This window comes from Homalodisca vitripennis, chromosome 5 (genome assembly GCF_021130785.1).
Source record: "Homalodisca vitripennis isolate AUS2020 chromosome 5, UT_GWSS_2.1, whole genome shotgun sequence".
NCBI lineage: Eukaryota > Metazoa > Arthropoda > Insecta > Hemiptera > Cicadellidae > Homalodisca > Homalodisca vitripennis.
Genome location: NC_060211.1, coordinates 183,794,185 through 183,806,738, shown reverse-complemented (window position 1 = coordinate 183,806,738; position 12,554 = coordinate 183,794,185). Strand labels below are relative to the sequence as shown.

At 35.7% G+C, this 12,554-nt stretch overlaps 1 protein-coding gene across 1 annotated transcript in view; it reads right to left on the bottom strand.

Annotated features, from left to right (window-relative positions):
- The window catches only part of LOC124363310 (dolichyl-diphosphooligosaccharide--protein glycosyltransferase subunit 2), a 32,193-nt gene that overhangs the window by 11,105 nt on the left and 8,534 nt on the right, over positions 1-12,554 (bottom strand). The window contains exons 2-6 of the mRNA XM_046818547.1: positions 11,418-11,626; positions 9,185-9,304; positions 8,362-8,516; positions 7,126-7,265; positions 1,050-1,222 (exon numbers count right to left, since the gene is read on the bottom strand). Coding sequence (XP_046674503.1) covers positions 1,050-1,222; positions 7,126-7,265; positions 8,362-8,516; positions 9,185-9,304; positions 11,418-11,626 — 797 coding nt within the window. The remainder of the gene's footprint in view (positions 1-1,049; positions 1,223-7,125; positions 7,266-8,361; positions 8,517-9,184; positions 9,305-11,417; positions 11,627-12,554) is intronic.

Sequence of the window (12,554 nt, the reverse complement as noted above, 5' to 3'; positions counted from 1 at the left end):
AAATATCACAAAATAACATCATATTTGCAATATGTCTGCAAATATTTTTATCCCATTTATGTTCATATTTTTAAATACGTTTCTTTTATAACAAAACAAACAATAAATATGTTTTGTTCAAAACCATAAACAATATTACTGTATTAAAAAATCTATGTAAGATTTCATACAATTTCACAATATCATAAAATTATTTAGGCTACCTTTCTCTTGTTCCAAAAAAGTATTAAAAAATTAAAGATGTTTTATGATACAAATTTTCTATTTTTCTCCAAATAAATATATTTTTATACAGTAATATTTTGTATATTAAAAAATCTGTCCAAAGCTATATAAGTAGGCTATATAATCTTACTTAAATATAGCCTAATAACAAATAGTAGATAGAGACAGAGTGGCCTCCTTGCCAAACACTTTCTTTTGGGAGGCAGAAAACAATAAACCGATCATCAAAATGACTGGTGATTTAAATAACACAGTGAGTTAGATAAGTCTGTTGTTTCTAATGTTGCCGTTTTTTTAGACCCCTGATAAGAAAAACTCTTCCAAAAATAATGGCCTCCGGATAACACCAAAGTACTGAAAAATCCTGAAAAATGTTAAACTTTTGTATTTTACGATGATCTGGAAATGCCATGCGCTTTACCTGGTCCAACATTCTACGTCAGAAAATATTTTAAAACAATTCAGACTCTTCAACAGCTGACGAGTGCAAGGCAAGTTGGTTCTGTCTTCACACAGGCAGACATGCTTCAGTTACTTCTACATCACTACCACTGAGAGAACTTTCCACTCGTCTCAATGTCTTTCAATTAATAAATCGTTAATGGCCTTGAAAAGTTTGTTTCAACAATGTATATTTACTGTTAAGTAGCATTTAATCAATAATAATTGTTCTTGTTTTTAATCCGAATAATATTTAAACTGAGTAGTTTAAATTTGTCAAAGCTTGCTTTTTCTTGACTAGGTCTAGCTTTATATCCACTTTTGATCACTCCTAGGAGTGACTCATGCTGCAATCACTACATATCAAAAGCCCAACTGATTACCTTATTGTCAGTAAAGATTTTCAAGACGTCCAACAGGTAGTAGGCCCCCTTGGCAGTCTGGACAGATCTGCGGCTGAGAAAGTAGTTGGCGAACTTCACCGCTTGTTCTGCGGAGATAGGCGGGGGCTTGTTGGCAACACTGGCTAGTCTGTACGCTCCACTCACAATTAGGCCTGTCACAACACAAATACTTGATGTAAACATATTATAGACTAGGCACATACTAAATTTATTAAATTTGAAAATATATCTGGGCAATAAAAAAAGTTGAAATACATATTATGCTGCTCACTACTATGTTGTTATAGTATAGAGCTACATTAAATTAATTATTAAAAAACAGGTTCCCATGCATTTCTTAAATTTTTGTTTCTTTTTACCTACTATGGAAATGAAAGCTGTTAAATTTTGACCGTAACATATGTTTGGAGCAGAAGGTAATAATCAGAACTAATCTGCACACTTGATCCAACATGTCCAAACTTTTAAAAAATATTGTAATCTTAAACTTTCCTCAAATTTAATGAGGGCTATTCAGAAAGTAAGGAAAGTTTTGGAATTTTAAAAAAACCAAGAACAAGAAAAACATCTTATTGATATACATGTGAATGAGGGTCTAAAGTATTACTCTTCTACATCATAACCAAACAAATTCAGGCACTACCACAACAAAACCAAAGCGGTGGAAAAGCTTTGAAATTCCTTGTCATAGAATTCTGCTACCTGTGCCTATTTGGTGTTTTTTGTCATCTTGCACAAAATTTGTGGTAGCCTAGTGTCTGTGAAATAATTTCAAACAATCAAGTCCGTGAAACTTGTGGGAAACAGAGAAAGCTCAGTTATTGTGAAACGGCGGTTTTCAAGAATGTTTTTTTGTCAACTTTGGCGACCAGATAATCAGTCACAATGCTCAGACATCCATTCTTCTCTTGATCATGAACATTTGATCTGCCATTTTTAAACTGAATTCATTCCATTTCCTGACTGAACTTTCAGTCATTACGTTGTTCCCATACACTTCACGAAGTTCTCGATCAAGTTTTTTTAAACTTGACAACAGCTGAAATAGAAGCTGCTCACCAGTGATACTAAGGCCTCCTTCGAACTACAGAAACTTGCCGTCCAGCTCGTCAGTCAGGACTACAGTATAGATTCATAACTTAAACTTGACAACAGCTAAGATAGGAGTTGCTCACCAGTGATACTGAGGCCTCCTTCAAACTGCAGAAACTTGCCGTCCACATCGTCAGTCAGACTACAGTATAGATTCATAACTTAAACTTGACAACAGCTGAGATAGGAGTTGCTCACCAGTGATACTGAGGCCTCCTTCAAACTGCAGAAACTTGCCGTCCACCTCGTCAGTCAGACTACAGTATAGATTCATAACTTAAACTTGACAACAGCTGAGATAGGAGTTGCTCACCAGTGATACTGAGGCCTCCTTCAAACTGCAGAAACTTGCCGTCCACCTCGTCAGTCAGACTACAGTATAGATTAATAACTTAAACTTGACAACAGCTGAGATAGGAGTTGCTCACCAGTGATACTGAGGCCTCCTTCAAACTGCAGAAACTTGCCGTCCACCTCGTCAGTCAGACTACAGTATAGATTCATAACTTAAACTTGACAACAGCTGAGATAGGAGTTGCTCACCAGTGATACTGAGGCCTCCTTCGAACTGCAGAAACTTGCCGTCCACCTCGTCAGTCAGACTACAGTATAGATTCATAACTTAAACTTGACAACAGCTAAGATAGGAGTTGCTCACCAGTGATACTGAGGCCTCCTTCAAACTGCAGAAACTTGCCGTCCACCTCGTCAGTCAGACTACAGTATAGATTCATAACTTAAACTTGACAACAGCTGAGATAGGAGTTGCTCACCAGTGATACTGAGGCCTCCTTCAAACTGCAGAAACTTGCCGTCCACCTCGTTAGCCTGGACTACAGTATAGATTCATAACTTAAACTTGACAACAGCTGAGATAGGAGTTGCTCACCAGTGATACTGAGGCCTCCTTCAAACTGCAGAAACTTGCCGTCCACCTCGTCAGTCAGACTACAGTATAGATTCATAACTTAAACTTGACAACAGCTGAGATAGGAGTTGCTCACCAGTGATACTGAGGCCTCCTTCAAACTGCAGAAACTTGCCGTCCACCTCGTTAGCCTGGACTACAGTATAGATTCATAACTTAAACTTGACAACAGCTGAGATAGGAGTTGCTCACCAGTGATACTGAGGCCTCCTTCAAACTGCAGAAACTTGCCGTCCAGCTCGTCAGTCAGACTACAGTATAGATTCATAACTTAAACTTGACAACAGCTGAGATAGGAGTTGCTCACCAGTGATACTGAGGCCTCCTTCAAACTGCAGAAACTTGCCGTCCACCTCGTTAGCCTGGACTACAGTATAGATTCATAACTTAAACTTGACAACAGCTGAGATAGGAGTTGCTCACCAGTGATACTGAGGCCTCCTTCAAACTGCAGAAACTTGCCGTCCACCTCGTCAGTCAGACTACAGTATAGATTCATAACTTAACACTTTAAATGCCAAGTCGGTCAGAGTTGACCGACGCCTATGATGTTTTGTACAGATAACTGTCGGCCATACGCTGACCGACAGCGTTGCTACGCAACAGACAACCATTATGCCCGTCCTGTATAATGCACTACACTCTAGCGGAAATTATCAAAACTACGTGACCTAGAATGACATTGGCTATTTACAGAACACTGTTTCAGTTCAGATACGCTACAATAAAGTGCTGTTATATGGGCTCGAAAGATAGAGTATTTCTTTAGCATCTCGTCGGCCAAAGATGACCGACAGATGTTTTTGTAATTTTGGTGTAACATAATTTTTGTTATTTTATTGTAAAAATAGTAGTGATTATAGCAAATTACTATTACCCTGTGTTGCATTATAAAATTTAAAGGAAATCAGCAATTTGTATGGTGCTTTTCTTGTTTTTTAAGATTTAAAGATGTTGTTTGTAAAATAATATACGTATTATGCTGTAATAAAATATACGTTTTATTATTACCACACAAAAAAGTGTTAATTAATTATTAATCTGTAACCGAGAAGGTTACTTACATGAATATCATAATGTACAGTATTATTTAGAATTATACTGTCAGGAATAAAATATTCATACATAATTCAGAACATTACTACAAGCTTTCTTATAGCTTCTTGTAAAGTTGGCTTCCTTATACCTAAATTACAAATATAATTAACACTTTGTGGACATAAGGTTTTTGTTAACTTACCACAAATGAATGATCTAATTTTAATGTCATTTCTGTATTACATAGTAAATTTTTCATTTGTGAATGTCCTTGAAAACATGTTTCACATAAAAATGGTTTGTCAGGACACACGCTACAAAATGTAGTGACTTTTGTCATATTTCTTGCTACACTGCGGCCTCTCTCTGTTCGGACAGTTTATGATAACACATTTTGCAAACTTTCCTAACTCTGTGTTTTTTTGCACCTTCTCCAAACCATAGCAGATGATGTTAGATAGTGATGCCCAGTCCTTGATACTTCAGGAATGCGTGGCGTTTCCTGCAAACACATAAAGGAGCAAGCTAGCTGTTCTTTGAATTTTGTAATCGAAATTAAGTGCTTCTTTTTAGCATTGGGAGGTTTTTTTTTGTTTTCAAAAAATGTATTGTATGCCAACCAGCTGTTAAACCACAGAAGTACCAAGAACGAGTTCTTCACCTACTTTGTGGGTTACCATCTCATAGTCTTTCTCACAGCGGTGCCTGTATGAAGACATCTGATCAGAAAGATCTATGCCTACTTTAGCCTTATTGTAGCTGTGACAACAAGTGGCTTTAGTACAGGACGGCTTGTCTGGGTTTTTTGGATGGAATTTCTACATATTCCGGTTTGTGCACAGTTGACAACATTAAAACTTCTCGTTTATCCTGCCACTTAGTTATAAGGACCACCTTCATCATTTTCTAAACAATCATTTCTCCTTTCTGGAGTTTTTCTTTTGTCAAGTCTTTTGGAATGCCCTTTCGGTTTCGTCTTAAGGTTCCACAAAGATGAGTTTGTCTCGATAACAAAGAGTTTGCTAGTTGAACAGAGGTATAATAATTGTCAACATATATGGTTGTGGCCACTGTTCAAATGTTTGCCATGAGCTCCATTACTACAGAGGTAGCTACTGAGTTGTCTGTTGCAGCAACGGTACCTTTCCCCATATAAACTTTTATACCATAAGTATAGCCAGTTTTGTCACAAAGTTTAAATATTTTAATACCGTACTTATGAGCTTTGCCAGGTATGTACTGGCGGAAAAAGTAACCTACCACGGAATGGTATCATTGGTCTCATCGATGACAAGGTCTTGTTCGGCTTCTTTTAGGTTAAAAAACATACCATTTTATAATAGAAAGCAAGGGTTTTATTTTGCCGTTACGCCCATATCTCTTTGCAGATTGTTGTTATCATTGAAGTGCCAAAAGCGTAAAATTAATTGGAATCTATTTTGGCTCATTACTTTTGAGGCACCTGAGAAGCTGTATAAAGCATTTGTGGACCAATAATCACTTATTCGGGGAAGTGTTACTAGGCCCATGTACAAAAGTAGGCCTATAAACTTTTTCATTTCTTCTGGATTGGTGTCTCGCCAATCTTTAAGCCTACTCTTACGGCTCAATCGTAATTTAGAAATTACATCGTGAGCATTCCGATTTGTTTCTGTGACCATCAGATCAATGACATCGGCATTAAGTGCACTGTTCAAAGAAGTCGATCGGTTTTGAATCATTAGTGGTAATAAATTTGAATGTAGGCCTAGAGTTAAACTCAAAGATCTGCTGTTTACCTTCAAAACTATGCCAATTGTCACCTTCGTCAGGAGAGTACTGTTAACTGTCGTTATGGTATTATCAACATCGGCGTCTGTGTCTTCGTTTGCAACCATAAACTCATTTTCAGCAGCTTCGTCCGAGCCATCACTTGGTTGAAAGTCAGGGTCTGAATCCGTGTCGTCAACCACAGTATAGTCCATGTCCTCAACACTTTCAATCTTCACTTAATTCCCGCAAATAAATCACCTTGAGATGAGGGAAGGTCAATTATTCTGTCAATTTCCGATTGTCGCAAAGGGATCGCCCATTTTACGAACGCACTTCCACTTTCTAGGCTAAAGCTTCAAAAACAATAGCAGGTTGATGAGGAAAAGGCGCGAAAGTACAGTGAGGTGTCGTCCGAGAGTGATGTAATACACAGCTGACTACAGCTGCAGTACAATCCAGTGAGCTATTCTGCACTACCAACCACAAAAACGTAATATCCCACACCTAATATTGTGTCGGTCATGTACGACCGACGGCATATTTTATAGTGTACTATGTAACTGTAAATGATCGTGTCGGCCAGGAATGACCGACGATGTTAAAAACGTTATATATACAAAAAAAATTATCAAATCACAATGGTAAGTGACCAACTAACAGAAAAAACATGAATAGTTCCTAGTTTTAGCCACGGATAATTTTGGCACTCTAACGCTAAAACAGAATATTTAGGCTTGGCATCTAACGTGTTAAACTTGACAACAGCTGAGATAGGAGTTGCTCACCAGTGATACTGAGGCCTCCTTCAAACTGCAGAAACTTGCCGTCCACCTCGTCAGTCAGACTACAGTATAGATTCATAACTTAAACTTGACAACAGCTGAGATAGGAGTTGCTCACCAGTGATACTGAGGCCTCCTTCAAACTGCAGAAACTTGCCGTCCACCTCGTCAGTCAGACTACAGTATAGATTCATAACTTAAACTTGACAACAGCTGAGATAGGAGTTGCTCACCAGTGATACTGAGGCCTCCTTCAAACTGCAGAAACTTGCCGTCCACCTCGTCAGTCAGACTACAGTATAGATTCATAACTTAAACTTGACAACAGCTGAGATAGGAGTTGCTCACCAGTGATACTGAGGCCTCCTTCAAACTGCAGAAACTTGCCGTCCACCTCGTCAGTCAGACTACAGTATAGATTCATAACTTAAACTTGACAACAGCTGAGATAGGAGTTGCTCACCAGTGATACTGAGGCCTCCTTCAAACTGCAGAAACTTGCCGTCCACCTCGTCAGCCTGGACTACTGCGTCTTCAATGCGGTTGAAGATTGGTGTCACGTCACCACCCACCACGGCTGCGATGTGGAATGCATGGCCAAGGCTACAAATGAAACAGAGAACTACAAACAAAATGTTTACTACGCATTTTTTAAATTTAATAAACTTGGAATTCATAGTATGATTACTTACAAACTTTATATTAAAGTACAGGATTATAGTAAAAGTCTACTGAAGATTTTCTTTTTTTTAATTAAATGGACTAACTCTAATTGGGACATTATTAAATTAACCAACCAACTAATAATATTTCTCTAATAATCATTAATTTACTTATCACTAAATATTAGATGACGTTTTGCTTGACATAATCAAATAACAGATTAATCACTCTAAAAATGTACCAAATTTTCTACTACTTAGTGTTACAGTTCATGCTTTACTTACTATCTGATCAACTGCAGAGAATTTAGTCTTTTTTTCTGACTCCAAGAATAGTATTAATTTAGAGTATTTTCAGACTCATTGAAGATTATACTATCCAATGGTTTTTGTATGTCACGTTTATTGAATGGTCTGATGTGGATATTCCATAAAGTGGGCAGTGCATAGTTTAAGAATATGGGAGTTGTAAATTATTACAAAATCAAAATATATGGTTCACTGTGTTTACTACACCATAATAATCACTTTTTTCAGTGTATTTACTACTTTAATTCTAACCATACTGTATTGCATGTGAGTTATATTTAATAATTTATGTTAAAGATAATGATTTGAAACTAAACTATTCTGCAAATCATATCTAAGCTTCTGGCATCTTAAATTTAATAGCAGTTTTGCTTTTAGCCTACAAAATGTACTTTAGCTATAAATTAAAATAATTGCAATATATTTAAAAATTCTTTATAACCTGTTTTTAAAATTTAGCTTTGCAGTCTATTTTTTTTACAAGAGATCTTTAAATACATGCGGTTCTATACAACAGGTATATCCATTGAAATGTGACTTTTAAAAATGCATGATAAGTTGTTTTTTTCATAACTAAAACCATAGTAAATTAACTGTAACTTTTTATAATCTTAGTAAAAATAAAAAAAATAGTTGTTAACCTAAAAAAAAAAAACAGAACATTTACATTAGATTATGTCCAAAAAGACCAGATGTGGCTCTACAATTTTAGGAACTCCACACCATACCTTGAGATGCTATCGTCTTTCTTGAGTGCAGCCTGCAGGTTCTTCATGATCTGAGGTGTGTTTGCCAGTTTTTCCCCAAAGTCCACAACACTCTTGACAGCGTAATACATGTCCACCACACTCAGCTTATCCTGCTTCAAGTCTTCCACCAGTTGCTGCAAATACATCAAAGTAACAATTCACTAATTAACTTGCCGTTAATGTCTTTCAATGTTTTAAGCCGGAATGTATTGCTGAGCAATATGTTTGTTCCTACACACAACATCTCAGCCCATTTAAAATAGGCAACACAGATAACTTTTTTAATACAAAGTTACTAAGAAGACAGAAATTTGAACATTTCGATAGTATCAGATACATTATGACACACGACTATCAATGCAGGCATGATAACCAAGAATCAACATGATTTATCATGTTTATAAAACAAGCCTAATATCTGATTAAAGAATAAATAGTAAGCTACTTCCCTCTTTGTAATGAGAATCTGACACATTTTAGTGCAATCACACTTGAAAACAATGTAGTATTTTAGTGCAATTAGAGACTGTCACTTAACATAATCATCTCAAACTATGCATTCACATTTAAAGTGAGTTGTGCACTAATTCAGAAGTAATTACAGATATGGTATATCCTCTAATGGCCGTCACATCTCAGACATTCTTGAAATGCTAATTTAAAGTCTGTGTCGTTGATACACTGCAGTCTCAAAGCCAGAGATTGTTGATGCAAAGCCAAAGCTACTATTTTACACAATACCAGTTGAAATGGTTTGATGAGAAAAAAATAATAAATAAAACCGAGTTGTATGTAACCTTACCCGAATGTGTGCCTTGTTGTCCAGTTGTCCTTTGCAACCTGTACCTTTCCATAATCCAGATGAGTAGAATACAGACTCGTAATTGTCTTTTTTCATTTTTTCAAGTATGGACTGACAAAACTGGAACAGAACAATATTGGATTATAAGGGGTGTACAGTGTTTATGCAAAATATGTTATTAAAACACCATTTTGCACAATATTGGTATGATGATGAAGCAATTAAAATAATTTTTATAACATGTAGATTTATCATATTTATTCTAAATACCTAACAATAAGTGTAAATGTGAAGGCTTCAGAAAGTCATTTGGTTTCTTAACTTTTACTTATTTTAGGCTAACCTATCACAGTGCAGGATGGGTGTAGAACCACCATTTCAGTATCTAAACGTTCGTATACTCGGTAAACATTCAGCTGTCACAGTATGCAAATTGTGCCTTGCTCTCTATGGTGTATTCAAATTTGCACTGCAATATTTTTTCCACTTTTAATCCAACCACAAGTGTTCTTAGATTTGATTTTCGTTGAAGAGCTTAGTTACCACAAATTTTGTGCTAGGTGGTTCCTGGCAAACAGAGACTGGCCTCGACAACATTGATCTTCCTCAAAGATAACAAAGTTATTGATTGCTTCTTAACACTTTGTACCCTGAGTCCGAGTATAGGTCGGGCCGCGTCGACAGCGCCTGCTACCGGCGCCCGAGTATAGCTCGGGTCGTGTTATTTAATTGTATTATTTAGCTCAGTCATCTTATTTTTCGATTCAAACATTTTGATTATGTTCATTGGTTGTCTAAGTTCGTATTTGTTGGTTTTGAGATCCCTCGGTCACGTTTTAGTAATGAAATACGTATATTTATCGTGGTACTACAAGCCAGTCTAGACAGCTGATCGTAGGCGCCGCGGCTGATCGTCGGTACTGTCAGTTTGCTTTGTAGTGTTTCACGTTGTGTGTTGTTGTGAGTCTTAGTGATGTCTTACTAAGTTTTCTACAAATCTTGCCGACAAATACTGAAGCAAATGTTATTATAATGTATTATAAATGTGAATTTAACTGTTTGTAAATAATCAGAACTTTAGTTTCTTACTAAATGAAGTAAAGGCAAATGTAAGCAATGTGAGGTTATCCGTGTGTTTTGTTTTGTATTTATACTTGCTTTGTTCTCTTTTCTCGACTTTCCGTTGATTTTATTTTATATTATTTACTTATTATTTTCGAGTTTAAATAATATGGGTGATGAAATCAAAAGTGATGCAATTCGCGATCTTTTGTTTGACTGCGAGTCGGAAAGTGACGATGATTTTGATACACACTTGGGACCAAATATTGATTTTATGAATGATCTAAACAAAAATTTGTGAGATCCTGTATTTGATTCAGACCATTGTGCTTTACAAATTACCACTCTAAGGTGAATTACCTGAACTAACAAGCTATGTAGCAAAAACTTTTTTTGTATTTTTTGCATAACATTCAATATTATGTAATAATTTTATTTTGAAAATAAACTTTATATTTGTATACATTTAAAAAAAGTATGTATCTCTATCTTTAAAAAGATATATAGTATGAGTTTATAACATAATTACTGTAATAACACAGAATTTTTTAAAAGCATCATAAAACCCCAGGGAGCCACGCCGAAACATGTATTAAGAGCCCAGGGTACAAAGTGTTAACTGCAGAAGAGACTTGGGTTAAGCACATCATTTGTGAAACAAAGGCAGTTGATCGAATGGGGCTTTACAGTGGAATGCATCTCCGTTAAAATCAAATTTGAGAAAGAGAGAAAAAAGCACAAGAAAAGTACTGAAAAACTTAAGCACAATATACGTGCTTTAATGGAAATGGTGAGAACACAGATAAACAGCTTAAGAATGTACTTTTCAAGATTTAGATTATTCCATTGTTTTAATTTTTTTATATAAAAAATGTAGTTTCTGAGAATCATATGACTAGCTTAACTGATTCATTAATTTACCTGAGAGCTTAAATAGTAAATAGCACAAAATACGTTTAAGAATATATAGGTTATGATTAAAAATGTACATCTACTTTGAATAAAACTACCAGAATATCAATACAGTTGAATACGCTAATTATAAAAATTCAGACAATTAATATTGTAATTCAGCCAATGATGAGGTAGCGCAAAAGATTCAACTGGATTTATATTCTAAACATGCATACATAGAAAAAAAATAAGCATGAGTGATGATAACAATCTTTACAGTGTTGTCATTCTGGGGAACTGAAGCCCCTTGTAACTTCAAGCCGAACACTGCGTAGTATGCAGCGCCAAGGTCAGAGAATGGATCGAGAGCACTTCTGAACACGTCATGAAGCCGACTCTTCTCCGAAGACGAGAGGAAGGAAGTTGTAGTTGTGGCTCCATCACTGAATCCTGACAGGCTCAGCAGAATCAGCAGAAAAGCAGCACCTTTGGGTAAAAAAGCAATGATAAAAAATAATGAATAGGTAATTGTGATTGGTATAGTCTACTACTCGTCGACATCCCTTCTTGATTCTTGTTTCCTTTTGGAAGGTAGGAAACAAGAATCAATAGTCACAATGACAAGTAATTTTCACAGTTAGTTAAATTAATATTGTCTGTTCTTTCTAATAATGTAGTCTTTTAAAGTCCCATTTTTTCTCTTTTTTTTAGTAAAAAAAAACTCTTACTAAAATAGTGGCCTCCGGATATACCAAAGTATCAAACAAAATAATATATAAAAAAGTAAATAATACTATAAAATACGAATTAACATTATTGACAATACTATTTTATTAGAAGGAAGTGGTGTTACAATAATTGAGAGCATAGTCTGTGCGTAGTCAAGAGTTGTTTAAAATATAAGGCTTTTACAAATATATACAAATATATAGGTGAGAGCCAATCTATTATTATGTTTTACACAGATTAACTATATCGGAAAACAAATAAAAAGAAATGTTGTTTGCTGTTGATATTTAAAACCCAGTACATCTCTTGTTTGTACACTGTGGTACAGTACAGAAGTGGCCACCACCACTTTCAAATTATCGATATTCATGTCTAATTTCAAATTACAGTATAGTTCAACTGTTACATCTAAAAAAGTAATGATTTAATGATACATATGAAACTATCTAAGCTATGTGTATTTATAAAATGTAACAAACAGAACAGTGTAAGTTAACATTGAATTACTTTTATTATTTTGAAGGATAAACGTGTCTGATAGTTTAGGTCACGAATAACACATGTACACCGCCATTGTACAGTTCAAGGACTTTACTTGCATGCGTGGCCTTGAGTGTGCGATGATAGGCAGGAGGGGTGGCGGGGTAGCATTATGCGCTGCGTCCCTTAAACATTTCCTATGACT